The sequence below is a fragment of the Odocoileus virginianus genome, chromosome 27 (genome assembly GCF_023699985.2).
Source record: "Odocoileus virginianus isolate 20LAN1187 ecotype Illinois chromosome 27, Ovbor_1.2, whole genome shotgun sequence".
Classification (NCBI taxonomy): Eukaryota; Metazoa; Chordata; class Mammalia; order Artiodactyla; family Cervidae; genus Odocoileus; species Odocoileus virginianus.
Window position 1 is genome coordinate 25,463,690 of NC_069700.1, and position 15,243 is coordinate 25,478,932.

General features: G+C 36.1%; 1 protein-coding gene and 1 pseudogene across 6 annotated transcripts in view; both read left to right on the forward strand.

The window, feature by feature from the left end:
* SUPT3H (SPT3 homolog, SAGA and STAGA complex component) overlaps window positions 1-15,243 on the forward strand; it is a 378,407-nt gene that overhangs the window by 298,717 nt on the left and 64,447 nt on the right. For all 6 annotated transcript variants that reach the window (XM_020880482.2, XM_020880484.2, XM_020880481.2 and 3 more), the window contains one exon: window positions 4,784-4,894. In XM_020880482.2, the coding sequence (XP_020736141.2) occupies window positions 4,784-4,894 (111 nt within the window). The remainder of the gene's footprint in view (window positions 1-4,783; window positions 4,895-15,243) is intronic.
* LOC110129230 (NADH dehydrogenase [ubiquinone] 1 beta subcomplex subunit 3 pseudogene) lies at window positions 10,967-11,473 on the forward strand (annotated as a pseudogene).

The window sequence follows — 15,243 nt, forward strand, 5'->3', positions numbered from 1 at the left end:
CAACCTAGACAGCATGTTAAAAAGTAAAGACATTACTTTGCCAACAAAAGTCTGTCTAGTCAAGGCTATGGTTTTTCTAGTGGTCATATACGGATGTGAGAGTTGAACTGTGAAGAAAGCTGAGTACCGAAGAATTGATGCTTTTGAACTGTGGTGTTGGAGAAGACTCTTGAGAGTCCTTTGGACTGCAAGGAGATCCCGCCAGTCCATCCTAAAGGAGATCATTCCTGGGTGTTCATTGGAAGGACTGATGCTGAGCCTGAAACTCCAGTACTTTGGCCACCTCATGTGAAGAGTTGACTGATTGGAAAAGACCCTGATGCTGGGAGGGATTGGGGGCAGAAGGAGAAGGGGACAACAGAGGATGAGATGGCTGGATGGCATCACCGACTCGATGGACATGGATTTGAGTAAACTTTGGAAGTTGGTGATGGACAGGGAGGCCTGGCGTGCTGCGATTCCTGGGGTTGCAAAGAGTTGGACACACCTAGCGACTGAACTTAACTGAACTGATCCAACTCTTTGCAACTCCATGGACTATAGCCCACCAGGCTTCTCTGTCCATGGAATTCTCCAGGCAAGAATACTGGAGTGGGTTACCATTTCCTACTCCATATTCAAGCTCTTGCTATATTTTGATATTTTTACTCACTGGAAACCTCAGTTGTGATGGTACTAAAAGCCAAGGAACTTGATATATAATCATATCTTAATACTGTCATTTTAATTTTGGGAGTGTCCCTTAACTTCACTCTATCACCTATAATGTGGGGAGTTGGGAAAGTTTAGAATAGATAATATCTTGTGTTTTTTCCAAATTTTATAATATGTGAATCTTTGAATTTGGTGATTCTTTGTTGTCTTCTTTTCAAATACCTTTTCTAGTTAATTTCTTCAGTTTAAAAAAAAATCACTTCCTACTTACATAGAATGACAGCTTACACAACATCTCAGTTAAATTTTGAAATGAGAAAATTAACTGTTTTTAACTGTATTATACTATAGCCTTTGGCCAAGGAGTGGCCCAACTTCATCTGAAGGGAAATCCTCTATAAACTCAAAGAACTGAGAGAGCTCTGTGTACAAGAGTGAGGAGAAAAAAGACACTTGCCTGCCCACTCTGATCATACATCAATCCATGTGGTCAGTGAGGGACAGAAGTCAGTATTAATGCTACTAACCTTTCACTTGCTCTGACCGGAGATACTATTACTCCTTTGTTACACCTCTGTAGAGTCTAATGTATCAAGTTTAGCAGAAGATGTAGTCCTGAAAGAGTCAGAGACAGTTATCTGAGATTCCAGGTCCTTCTTAAATATTAGATTACCTGGCAAGGGGAAAGCTGAGAAAGGATTTTAAAAAAAGTTGTTTCTAAAAGAGTCAGATAAGAGATCCTGGGGCAACAGAAGTTTCAATGAAACTTCTTGTACCGCAGTTGAGAGTTGAAACTGTTGAAGAATTTTATTCAGTTCAAGACAGCAAGGACAGAAGAGGGACAATGCTCAGATTCAGGAAATATGGAGAACTCTGTGTGATACTTCAGCTTCCAGTGTTGAGCAGCAGCTTCTGAATAAAAAGACATAACTAAAAACGAAATGGAAGAATCCAAGAATGGAATATGAATACAGCCGGGGAAAGGGTACCTGACATATGAAGAAGAACTTTACCAAGCACCTTGTTCTTGACTTTGGGAAATTAGGAGTTTAGTCACCACAGAAATTCTGACAAATACACTGTAGACAACAACACTCAGTATTTTGTCAAACATGTGGGTTTCATTTTTGAAAATTTAAAGAATATTCCAAGATGTGGGCTCAAGCAGAATGAGAAAGCTAAATTGGTATATAAATCTAACAGTCTTCATATGTATTTATAACATAATATTTTTATTAGTGTAGCAAATACATAAATTTAATGCTAATCCTTCTGTAACAGTTTTGAAGACTGTTACAAAATTTATGAAGTCACTGCTGAAGTAAAAATTCTAAACTTGATGTGAATTTTGAACTTAAACAGATTACTAGTACTTTGGTGAGGGAAGGGATGTTTGCAGAAATGCGAAGGTATTTTTTGAGGTGAAAACAATACTGCAGATACCACATTTGAGTTTTAAAGATTTCCTTGCAAAAAACTCAATGGGCAAATCAGGAGGGTAAAGAAGTGCATGTGGTAACTTATGCTGGTGTTTGCAGTGGCTTAATTGTAGCAGATAAACCAGAAACTGGCAAAATAGAAATTTTAATGACATTTTTCACAAAATTGGGTATTCTCATTTTTATATAAGGTAACCTCCTCTTTTTAGCAATGATCACGTGACTCAAACAGGATGGCGTACTTGCTGCCATCTTACAAATAGTGGCCACAGCGGTTTCTAACATACACTTCCTTCTTCAGTGTTCTGAAGTCAATTGTATCACCATGCCAGAAGTTTTGAGAGGTTTTGACCAACATATTCTATACCAAAATTGAACTTATTTGGGAAAGTAAAGGAAGAGTACCCTCTTCAATGGCCATGTAGCAAAGAAATAAATCCACTTTTCAGGGAGAAAGCGTTCACAGAGGAAAGCTCTGGAAGAACCCCTTACCCCCCTAGTCTGCAGGATATTGCCCTCTTAATGACCCCATTTTGTATGGGGTTGGCCAAAATATCCATTCTGGCTTGTCTATAAGATCCTGATCAAACTTTTTTGCCAGCCCAACTCACAAAAGAGTCTTTAGCCTCACCAGGTACTTGACAATTGCATTTATTCTAATATACTCCAACTGAAACAAAGTACTTGGGATAAGAATCAAGAAAGCATTTTTTCTTTTTAAAGAAAAACTATGTGTGCACTTTTATATGAGTGCCAAAGTGAGGGGTTAAGATAATTTAATCCTTGTTATTGTGGGCACAGCAGTTATGTTATTTAGGGTATTGTTGGAATGAAATTGAGAAAGATACTCTAGAGTATATTCCTATTTGGCTTATTTCAAATCTTGTTAAAAATAATAAAAAATAATCAAGCTCTCATTTTATATTTTAGTCTTATTTCAGGTTCAGCTTGAATAATTAGCAGATGCTCTTTGTCGGAATGTTTTAATTACTTTACTAGTTCATAATAGAAAAAAAACACGCAAAGGGCACAAGAAATATATTTAAAGGGCACAGAAGGATACGCTGTGGAAAATATTTCCTTTAACCTGTATGCTCCAGACACCCATCTGTACTCCTAGAGAAAGAAATTCTGCTCTGTTACTAATTTTGGGGGTGTCTTTGCAGATATAACCTATGCTTAAATGAGCATATACTGTTCAGCCTTTAAAAATAAAAATAGCTGATAGCATGGTTATCCAGTTGTACACCTGGCATTTTCTCAAACAGTGTCTTATAGATAGCTCCATAGGAATCTGTATGGAGCTGCCTCCTTCATTATGGTGGTTGCTGTGGTTTCTGCTGCATTGAATGAATATCATAATTGATCTTATGGGTCTCTCCTTGATGAACATTTGCTTCATTAATTCAGATAGTGCAGCAGTGACTATCTATCTAGCTATCTATATTATATTTTGCCTGTATAATATATATCGGCAGGATAAATCCTTAGAAATCATGAAATTGTTGGATCAAACATGGTTTTCATTTTGATAAGATTTGCCAGATCACTCTCAATAGAGGTCATGCTAGATATACCTCTATAACAAATTCTGAGAATGGTACTTCTACAATGAGAATGATAGTAATACATGGGCTACTATTTCTTTCTCTTGATTCTTTAATGTTGATGACTTGGCATCTGGTACCTACTGCACTATTAAGTAAATTAGCTTATCATTTCAAGAACATGGATGTGCTGTTTTTAATTTAAATAATAACCTACTGCTGTTGATAGCTAACATATATCAGGCATTGTTCTATGAGGTTTAAACATATCAACTCATTTAATTTTCACAGCAACCCTATAGAGCAGTTAAAATTATTACTCTGTTTACAGATAAGGAAACTAAAATACAGGTATCTTACATGACTTGACAGAACTGGTAACTGAGATGGTTGGGATCTAGACCAAGGTATTTGAGAAGCCAAAGCCTATAACTAAATCACAAACATATAATACCCCTATTTCATTTTTTAAAAATCATGTTACATACATTTCTTGAATTGAGATCCATACTCTTATTGCAAATAATCTTTTTCATTCTTGTGTCTTTTTGTACTTTCAAACCTGTCTTTTACAGATGAGGCAGATTAAAGTAATAGTTTCTGATTTGTTTTTGCACAAAGGACACTTAGAAAACTAGGAACCAAGTTGAAATGATCTTCTGTGACCATCCCCTGTATTATAAATAAATATATAGCAGTTTTAGATTTTTTATTTTAAAATTGATGACCCTCAGGTTATTTCAGAAATACATCCAACAAGCTCCCAAGAAACATTTATAGTAATAAATGTTTAAATGTTTTTTTTTAAAAATAGCTTCCTGTAGTTCTTTCAGCAAGCTCACATGACACTTTTCAGCCGCTCACAACTGGCTCTGTTGTCCTGTACCTTGACATGCAGGCCTGGGTGAAATATTGGGGGCATAAAAATTGCATTTGGTTGGTCTGCTTGGAAGGGGTCATGTAAAAGTCATCTTTGATTTGCTAATGGAATTTTTTTTTGTTAGATGTAGTATATGGCAGCACTGATGTGCATCCTAAGGGAAAAACCGTCCATTTTATAAAAGTTTATTTTCATATTTTATACACTGTAGTTGTGTTGTGTGTTTTTGATTTAGTAACAATTTATGTGTTTTTCTGTCGCAGAGCACTGCGGCCTGCGGTGCTGAGGCTCACAGCGATGCCATCCAGCCCAGCCACATCAGAGAGGCCGTCCGGCGCTATGGCCACAAGATTGGCCCCCTTTCCCCATTCACAGTACGTAATAACAGAGTTATAAAAAGTTATATTTATAATCTGAAAGAATTTTGATTTTCAAGTGGTCAAATGAAGCAGCAATGGAATTGTTGAAAGCAATTTGTGGTGGCTGTAATTTTGTTGTATAAAAGTGGCATAATTCTCTTGGGAAATAAGAGTTAGTCATTTTTGTCTCTTTTTGGAAGAACAGTTTTTTTCTCTACAAAATATTATTTTCTTTCAATTACAAATTATGCTTTTTTTTTCCTTGGGGCTTATATTTTCTATTTTTCAAAGCTTAGGTTTATAAAACTTTTTTTGTCAAATTATATGTATCCAAATATTGCTAGAAGCACTTTATATTTTAAAATTGGTTAGATTGGCAATACCACTTCTATCAGATGTTCTGCTCCTAAACATACTTTGAGTTGGAAGAAGAAGAAATGATTTCTCTACTGGCTTTGAAGTAGGCTGAAAGTCAGACAGTCTTCCACATCTTCAAATGGTTTTAAAGCTTATAATCAAGGTTTGTTTTTTTTTTAATGGAGAATTAAAGACTTTATATTTCAACAGCCTAAAGAAAGAGTGTGTGTATGTGTGTTAGTTAAATGCTCATCTTGTGGCCCTTTTAAGAAAAATCTTTATTCATGTTAATATAACTTTCTCCAAGTCCTCTGTTTATAAGGGATTGGTTTGATTTTCAGAAAGTTAGGTTTGATTTATGACTAAAGCACAGTAGAATTAACCATTTGTTTCATTTTTGTATTCACATCTGCTTTAACATACTAAAGCAGAATATGTATGTGTAACATTACACATATATATGTACATAACATATATGTTTTTTCCTGAGTGGATTTTGCTATTATCTGTTGATAGAAGTCATAATTTCTTCTAAATTATCTCATCTTTTTTCTTGTGTTTCAGTTAAAGAGAATGCTTTCTTAGCCTTCTTTGTTTTCTTTGGTTATTGTTAATCATATGCATTATCAATATGACCACAAGAATGTGTCAGAGTTTCTTTGTCTCTAGAAGCTTTCTATAATGGTGATGATTATTTTCACTTCTGGTTAATGTATTAAATTTGTCATATATGTGATTTATCATATTTATATTAATCATATGTTACTGGTTAAGCAATATATCCTTTTGAATGAGTGCTTTTAGGTTATTACAATTGAAAGAATGAAGTCTGTATCTCTTGTTTTTTTTCCTACATGACAAGTGAGACTATTTTAAGTGATTAGCCAAAACGGAGATGAGATTTAGAGAAATATGAGTTGATTGGAAGAATTTAAAAACCAACTGAAATTGAAAGAACCAATTTATAACAAAGGATTAAAATTTTCAGATCCATAGATAAGAGCCAAATAATGACTAATAGTCTGAGGCAATGGAATAGAGAGAGAAGAAAAAGGCAGAGTTGATAATAATCTAGAACTAATTAAAGGGTAGCAAAGAGAGACAGGGGTTTTGAGAAGTAACCTAAAATGGTTACTAAAAGTAATGGGTAAAATTACATAAAGGAAAATGTATCTACCATAAGGGGAAATCTCCTAATCATAAGGTCTGTGATGTTTCTTCAAACGGAAGTGGTGGTGATGGTAAGGTCCTTAATTCTTAAAGTTTTTTGTTTTTAAGAACACTGGTCAGATCACTTGAGAACCATCTTGGCTGATGACACTATGTATCTGTGTGTGTGTGTGTACATGTTTATTCATTCCTCCATGTCTAACCTGATAGTCATGTATTGTTGCTTTTATAATCCAAGATTGTAGTATATGGCAGGAAATGTATTGACATATTCAGAATACACACACACACACACACACACACTCAGATATAGTTTAAGCTGATTTTTGTCTAATAAACATATAACCAGTATGGTTTTTTAAACTAATAATGCAATTTAAAAATGCTTAGTGTAAATAGATCTGGAAAATAGAACAAAGAAGCCATTATCTTGAAGGCCCACTTAACCACTGCCAGAGGAGATGGACAGCATCAACAGCAGATGGGAAAGAAGGCCACCACAGGTGGACATTGAGTTTTCTTCACACCTCAGACCTTGAATGGTCTACTCCATTACCTGGAACTATAAGAATTTGCCCAGCCTACAAGGCTGTATATGCCCACTCCATTGTCTAGCATGAGTAGTAGGATCAGGCAGTATTATGTATTACAAAACATAAATCTGCCTTTTAAAGTTAAAAATTCTCTTTAAAGTAGAGTAGTTTTGCAGACTACATATGCTAACAGTGTGAATACCAGTTCTGGTTCCCTCGTGCCTGCAGCTGTTAAGAGGAGATGCGCCTGATGCTGGGAGGATGCTGAAGCTGAGTTCCCTGATGCCCACTCCCTGAGATGATATTTGATGCTGCACTAGGGACACTGCTTCCTGGGCTTTGGTCTGTGACTCCTAAAAGGAGGGGAGGCATGTGGGCTGTGTCTCTAGGAACCTTAGACTGGACCTAAATTATGCAGAAAGGCTGAACTAACTTACCTCCAGTATGAAATTTCCTTTGTAAAGTGAAATCGCCATGAACAGCTAGTTTATATTTATGAAACATAGAGATTCTGTCTTTGCGACATGTCATTCTGAACATAAAGTGCTTGTCTAATGTATATATAAATGAGATATCTCATTTAGAGTACCCATAACTTGACTTTAGAAATTAGTTTTAGGAGTTAGCTAAAACTATGAGACAAATTTGGAGAATTAAAATGACAGCCAGTAGGTTACTTGGAAACTGAATTCCAACATCAACCAGTAAGCCAAAAAAATTTTGCTTTTGATGTGGCATCATTCTGTCTTCTACTGTATGACTTGTGAAATGATTTTGTACAAATTTACACCATGATAGATTTCAGGAATGCAGCTCATTATATGAAGAATTGAAAGTGAATTCTTCCCCTTGGGAATAATTAGTTGAAATGGCAGAAGAAAGGGGTGATTAAAGCCATGTAAGGCGGAGGGTAGAAAGGAGGGAAACAGTGTTTTGCACGGGGTAGCTGCTGGATTGGAGAGGGAGGGGACAGAGCAACAGAAACAGCAGCTTCCTGCCGTTCATACCAGGGCTGTGGAGACACCTATAAACCTCCAGTCCCCATTCAGCCAGTTACAACTATATTGCCTTTGGCATGTTGGTTTTACTCCGTGACTTCTTTCTTTTCAGTGTTTTCATTTATTCTCAACCCTTTGCAGAAGATCAGAAGAGAGTATCATACCTAGAAGTTAAAGGATTAATTGAGATTAAGCTGAGGTTAATTTAAGTTAGATTTTTTTTTTTCCTGCAACTTTTACCATGGCTGTATGTATTCCTGATCTTCTGTGGTGGTGACTTACCTTCTCTATCTATCTTAAATGCTAAAGAACATTTAAAAGGACTAGTTTACCTTTTATTATTGATTTTTCCTAAATAATTCTGAAAATCACTTCAGAGCCTGCGATTTGTAGTCATTACAGTACTTAGCAAACTGGGGTATCCTGAGACATTTTGATGCTTGTCATCTTATCCTTTTACTCATTGTAGTTGGCATTATGTGAAGTTATATTGCATGGTGATTGACCCTAGAGCCAAATGGCCAAGATTAAGATCCCAAGTCTCCACCTACTAGCAATGTAGCCTTAAGGGAGTTCCTTAACCTCTCTATGGCTCAGTTACCTCATCTATAAAATGGGCATAATAATAGAACATACTTTGTGATAGAATCTAAGGAGTACTGTAAACTTGACAAGCGATGAGCTCTCAATGTATTGTATTAATAATAGTGGCAGTAATAGTAGTGGAAGTAGCAGTAGTAGCTGCAGTATATTTTCTAAAAACTATCAGGTAAAAATACAAATTGAGTAAAGTAGAAACTATTTCCCCCGCCACCAAACACACAGATATACAGACACAGAAGCCTCACTTTGTGATCTTAGAAGAAACTAAAATTTGAATTATAATATGACTTCTTTGCAGACTTATAGTTTACACCATTAAGATGTAAATGCTACTTAAAGATTATTGTTCCTGAGAATAAATTAAGGTTCATTTTCACTTTTTGAGTTAATTGTGGTTGAAGAACATTAATGGATTTTTTTTTTTTTTACCACCACTATCATATTAAAAAATAAGGTCTCAGCAGCTGAGTGTCCGTAGTTTCCACTTGATTTTTGCTTACTAGTTAGGTTTTGCTTACTGGCTCCTGTGAAACAGAAATCTATGGAACAAATGGCACAGCCTCAGATTTATAAAGCTTCATCAAATTCAGTTTATATGAATTTATATATTTGTGTAAGTTATTGAAAAAAGGTTTTCAGAGGCTGATGTATATATCAAAGTTGGTATAATTTTTAAGCATAAATTATTACTAGTCTCTTTATCTAGGGTGAAACAGATCACCAGCCCAGGTTGGATGCATGAGACAAGTGCTCGGACCTGGTGCACTGGGAAGACCCAGAGGGATCGGGTGGAGAGGGAGGTGGGAGGGGGGGACCGGGATGGGGAATACATGTAAATCCATGGCTAATTCATTTCAATGTATGACAAAAACCACTGCAATGTTGTAAAGTAATTAGCCTCCAACTAATAAAAATAAATGGAAAAAAAATAAAAATAAAAAAATAAAATTTCCTCAGTTTACCAATTATAAAAATAATGCTAGCATGTTAGAAAATTAAAATATAGAAAAGTAAAGGATAAAATAAATCTTAAATTAAGAAACTTTTAGGGCCTTAAAAAAACAGTATAGCAAAAGCTTTAAATGAGTTTTTCTATCAGACAATTAATTGGTACTTAATTGTTTTAATTGAATTTAATTGTGTAACAGAAGAGTATTTCCTTGCAGCCTAAAGATTCAAATGCTTTTGGTAATGGTTTAAAAAAAAATTCTTAGAATATTCTTGTTCAGGTCAAAGGAAAAGAAAGCATTTAAAAATTTTGTGAATGAAGTAGATTTTACAATTAGAGCATTTTGTTTTTTCTCTTGAAGAAAATACCCACAAAGAATAACTCAGTGGACTGTGTTATCTGTCACGAAAAGGATGGTCAGACATGTGTTTTCTCTAGATCCTGGCTGTGTACAAGCAGTGGGCGGTGCCCTTGGTTACCGCCTCTGAAGCGCAGCCCCAGTGCTCAGTGAGAAGTGCTGGAAATGGCTGACAGAAAACCGGGTCTGTAATTTTGAAAGCCAGAGAAAGCAAACTGTACACCAAGGGGATGACATAATCCCATGTGTAATGCCTAAATATATTAGTTTCTCCTGAATGATATTCACAGAGGAAAACCATCTCACCCTCCTGAACTTACACATTACCAGGTGGCTCTCCATTGAAGCAGAGTAGTAAAACTAAAATTTCTCATTTAAGCATGGTCATTTATCTGAATGGAACCTAAGTGTGTCCCTAGAAGTGAGCAGCTTCAAAACCCACTCGGCTGTCTTAAATTGTGAGACATCTGGCTGAGCATTTTAAAACTGGCTAAGACTTGAGAAGGGCTCCCCAGGTGGCTCAGTGGTAAAGAACCTGCCAGCCAATGCGGGAGATGGGGCTTCAATCCCTGGACTGGGAAGATCCTCTGGAGAAGTAATTGGCAAACCCGCTTGTGTTCTTGCCTGAGAAATCCCGTGGACAGAGGAGCCTGGCGGGCTATAGTCCATGGAGTCGCAAAAGAGTCAGAGATGACTTAGTCACTGAACAGCAACAAAGACTTGAGAAAGTCATCTAATTCAGTCTCAGAGAAGCTTTGCCTTGAACCCAGTGGCACCTTGTAAGTGAGTGACCCGGCTGGCTCTGGAATCCAGCCTCTCGACTCTTAGCTGACTACTCTTCCCTTGTGGCCATTTACTTTGATGTGTTATGTCTATTAGGGATGCTGGAGATGCTCTCATATCATTGGCTCTTCAGAAATATTCACAATAGACAAATATGAGTCAAAAATAAGAAATTTCCTTTAAGAATTCCTCATGTTAAACTTCTAAAAACAGAAGTGGCATAGCAAATTGCTTTGACTATTTTGATCTAGAATTTCACATTCATGAATAATTCTTATGTCTTGAGCACATAAAATTTGTCTGCATCTTATGTGTTCAACCTCGAAAATAAAATGTTATAAAATATTAATTTTTGACCTGTGGCCGGAGGGGTGAATCTTGAGTGTCCTGAGAGGGCAGGTTGCTGTCAGACATGGCCCATGGACATGGACATGAACATGGTCCTAGTAAAATGGAACTTCCAGATTATAAACAATGGAAGATAGAAGGGACACCATTGGAAACTGTCCAGGAGAAACTGGCTGCACGAGGACTAAGGGATCCATGGGGCCGCAATGAAGCTTGGAGATACATGGGTGGCTTTGCAAATAATGTTTCCTTTGTTGGAGCATTATTAAAAGGATTCAAGTGGGGATTTGCTGCATTTGTGGTAGCTGTAGGGGCTGAATATTACCTGGAGTCCCAGAAAAAAGATAAACATCACTGAAGATAATACCTGGAAATATCTTTTAATGTCTTAACTTTCTTATAAAAAGATTTCTTCACTGTAGCCTACTCACCTGTGTGTTTATTCCTTAAGGAATACTAGTAAGATTTAATAAAATAAGAAAACATGAAAAAAAATATTAATTTTTAAATGTAAATACCAAGTAGAAATTGTGGATGAATTCATAAATATTTTTTGAGAATATTTTTTAACTGGAAGTAAAAATTTCTCAATATATTTTTTGGAAGTACTAAATCTATCATTTAGGTTGGAGCCAAGTACCTTTTCATAGGTATGGGCCACTGGTTCTCAGAAAAAAAAATTGATGTGTGGCATATTTATTATCATATGGGGCTTACCGGGTGGCACTAGTGGTAAATAAAGAATCTGCCTGCCAATGCACAAGCCACAGGAAACTCAGGTTTGATCCCTGATTTGGAAAGATCCCCTAGAGGAGGAAATGGCAACCCACTCCAGTCTTCTTGCCTGGAAAATTCCATGGACAGAGGAGCTTGGAGGGCTGCAGTCTATGGGACCACAAAGAGTTGGATGTGACAGCATCTGAGTACACACAAACATATTTATCATATAAGAATAACCTAAAATTGAGCATTGTTTAGAAAAGGGGTAAAATTTTTAATTTAGTTTTTAATTTTAAAATAAGGTGGGGCAGAAATGTTAATTCAAGATTTATTATGTCAAATTATGTGAAATAATGGTTTCTTTAGGTCATAAGCAGTTCAATATTAGAAATCTAATGATTCAATTATCACAATATTCACTTGAGGATTACTTAGGGAGAGAACATTTGAAATGTAGTAGTAAAAATACTAGAAGACTTCTTGAGAGAGAGTCATTAGAAAGTATTAGTTGATTAATAACATATAATATTTGTATAGGAACTTTTCATTTGCATTGTGTTATTCTTACAACACAACAAGATGAGTGTTGTTTTCCCCACTTTATAGGTAGGAAAATTGATATTTAGAGAAAAATCAGGTAACCAGCTTAAAATTACATCATGGACAAGAGCTAAGTAGAAATACTCTGGCTCACAGGGACCACAGGCTTCAATGAATCCTCACTAATCTTCCTCATTAACTCCCTCTTTGCAGATTGGCCTCTATTCTTAACTATTTAAGTGGTCTTATTATGAAAATGTGAAATAGCATTTCCTAAACTACATTGCATAGAAGACAAGTGTTCCAAGAGGAATTGAAAGATGCTCCATAAGAGAAGGGTTTCTCTATCAAATATTCCAGAAATCTGATTGTTATATGTAGAAGACACACCCTGAAATCTCATTCAATAGGAATAGAGAAGATGTTTCAAAATCAAAGTTATGTTGTAACATTATATTCATCACAGTTATCTACTTTATTTCCACATTTTATTTTATTTACGTTAAGCATTAAAAAGTTCCAGTTCACAAATATAACAGTTTTAATAATGGTCAACACAAACCTGTAATAGTCTTGCCTCAAAAGAGAAATACTAAGAAATTTTTGCTCAAAAATGGTTTCACTAACAGTATCTAATAAGTGCTGACATTTTAAAACTGATTATGTTTAAAGGGAATCAATATACGGATTTCTTATTCAAGCATAACTCTTCATGGTTTTCTGGAAATGTTTTTAAGGTATCTTAAAACTTTATAAGCTATTGAAAGTGAAAATGAAAGTCACTCAGTCGTGTCTGACTCTTTGTGACCCCATGGACTGTGCAATCCATGGAATTCTCTAGGCCAGAATACTGGAGTGGATCATCTTTCCATTCTCCAGGGGTTCAAAGTTTCAGGGTCGGATTTGTTTGGCTTTGCCTGTTGAAGCCAGATTTGGTGAATTCATTACCGACACTTTTTCTGCTGTTGTAAGCACAGCATCTTATTCTATATTGCTAAGCAGAGTTGGCATAATCATGTTATATGTTTACTTAATGTTTCTTAATCATCAGACATAATTCAGGGAGAAGGGACAAGAGATCTTATGTCATCTGAGCTTTCTGCAGTAACACCTTACATTGGGACAGCCCATGAATTTGTCTACAAAGAGTTAGCCAGTTCCATTTTGAAATATTCTGGTGTTATTAACAGCTGGTTTGTCTCTTCAGTAAACAGAAACATTTTGCTTTTTTTCTGCCTTAATATCAGCAGTAAGAACCTCACACTTAGTTCAGCGTGGGCTGTATACACCCAAAGGTGACATACTGACTTGCACAGTTTTACTTAGAGTTTTTATTTGGACTGCTTTAAATATCAAAACAAACAAAAACCTGAAAGGCCAGAATTCTAAGCCATAACTTCCTAAACAACAAAACATGTACAGGAAGTTCAAATATGAAACACAAGATGACAGAACCTTTATTTTGAGTAGCACAAAAAATTGTAAATGGGCATTCACATCAAACATCTAAGAGGCCCCTAGAAATCCTGCAGAGAATCCTAGAATTTTCAGGAAAATAATTTGAAAAAGAGACAATCGGTGTTCTCTAGTGGGGGTCATGGACTTGAAGTAGTTTAAGAAGTTAACTTATCTCTATTCATTGTAAAAGGCAGGCTGTATGGTGGAGAAGAGAGGAAGAATTTGAACATGAGTGCAAGGAAGGAGCCGTAATTGACAACTAAGAGAAACTTTTGGAGCAGAATATTCTAAAAGGACCACATCTTGAGATTTGAATGTGTTATTGTAGTTCCTAGGTTTTTGCGATCTTCTGAGAGAATGGAGAGAGAATAGAAAAATATTTTGAGTGACTCCCGACAGGAAATTATTTTTTCTTTTAAAAATTCACAGGATTCTTTCAACTCATAAATTCATGAAAGCAGCAAAAATATTAGTTGGGAGGAACTAAACAGCTGAGACATTTCTGAGCTTAAAAAGTATGGCCTAAAAATGGCAAGAAGTTTTCCTTTTAAGTCTATAAATAAGATTGTAAACACTGAGTTAGACATAAACTCAGTATATTAAATTGCCAAGGTTCACCTAGCAAAAATACCATTTAAATTTTTCAGTTAATATTTTATATCTAAAGTAGATGAATATTAGAGAAGAACACATTAGTTTTATTGGGATAGATTCTTTATTAACCATTTTGCCAGAAACATCTAATAGTCATAGTGCGTTTGGTTTAAGTAAAACATTCGTGTACTGTTTTATTGATAGTGTGGCAAAAATTCCCTCCAGACAACCATGATGAGAGCCTGTTGAAGTGGAGATGATTTACATTTTGATGATTTCTTAAATAGGGTTACATACTTTAGTCACCCAAATACAATCACTGAACTGTCACTTAATTTACTGATGTCGTTGCAGAGTTAATTCCTACAACATAATAAGTGGATTGTTTTTAGTGGAAAATTTACACCCTCCAAAAATGAAACTGATACCTGGGTCTTATTGTGCCCAACATATATTTAAGACTGTATGCAAGGTAGGGGAAAAAATGCAGGAAAAAAATAATTATGCCTTGTTTTCCTGACTGGTGTTTTAATTATGATTTGATTTAAACCAAATCCCCCAGGCTGTGTATGCACAGATCAAATATTCCACTCCCACACACTGCCTCTGCATGACCCCAAGCTGTGAGAAGAGAAAATTCATAGCCCATATGTCAGTCAGATGTTAATTCTTGCCCTGGCACCTGGAGAGGCTCTCCCACCTGACTGGAGTGCGTTTGCAGTTCTGGGCGTATACCCAAGACATGGAATAAGCTCTCCAGATCTGGAAGTATTTTGGCTGATGAGTTGGCAGAGGTCACAAGGGCAGAGCCCAGGGTCAGGTTCTGAATTTGCCCAGGTGCATTCAAGGTGACAGTTGGGCAACTGTGCCCCTGCTGGAAAGACCAGGGAAGGAGTAGCTGAGTTGCCTCTCTGGCTTCAGAAGTTCACAGCCCCTACCTGCAGGTCCCTGTC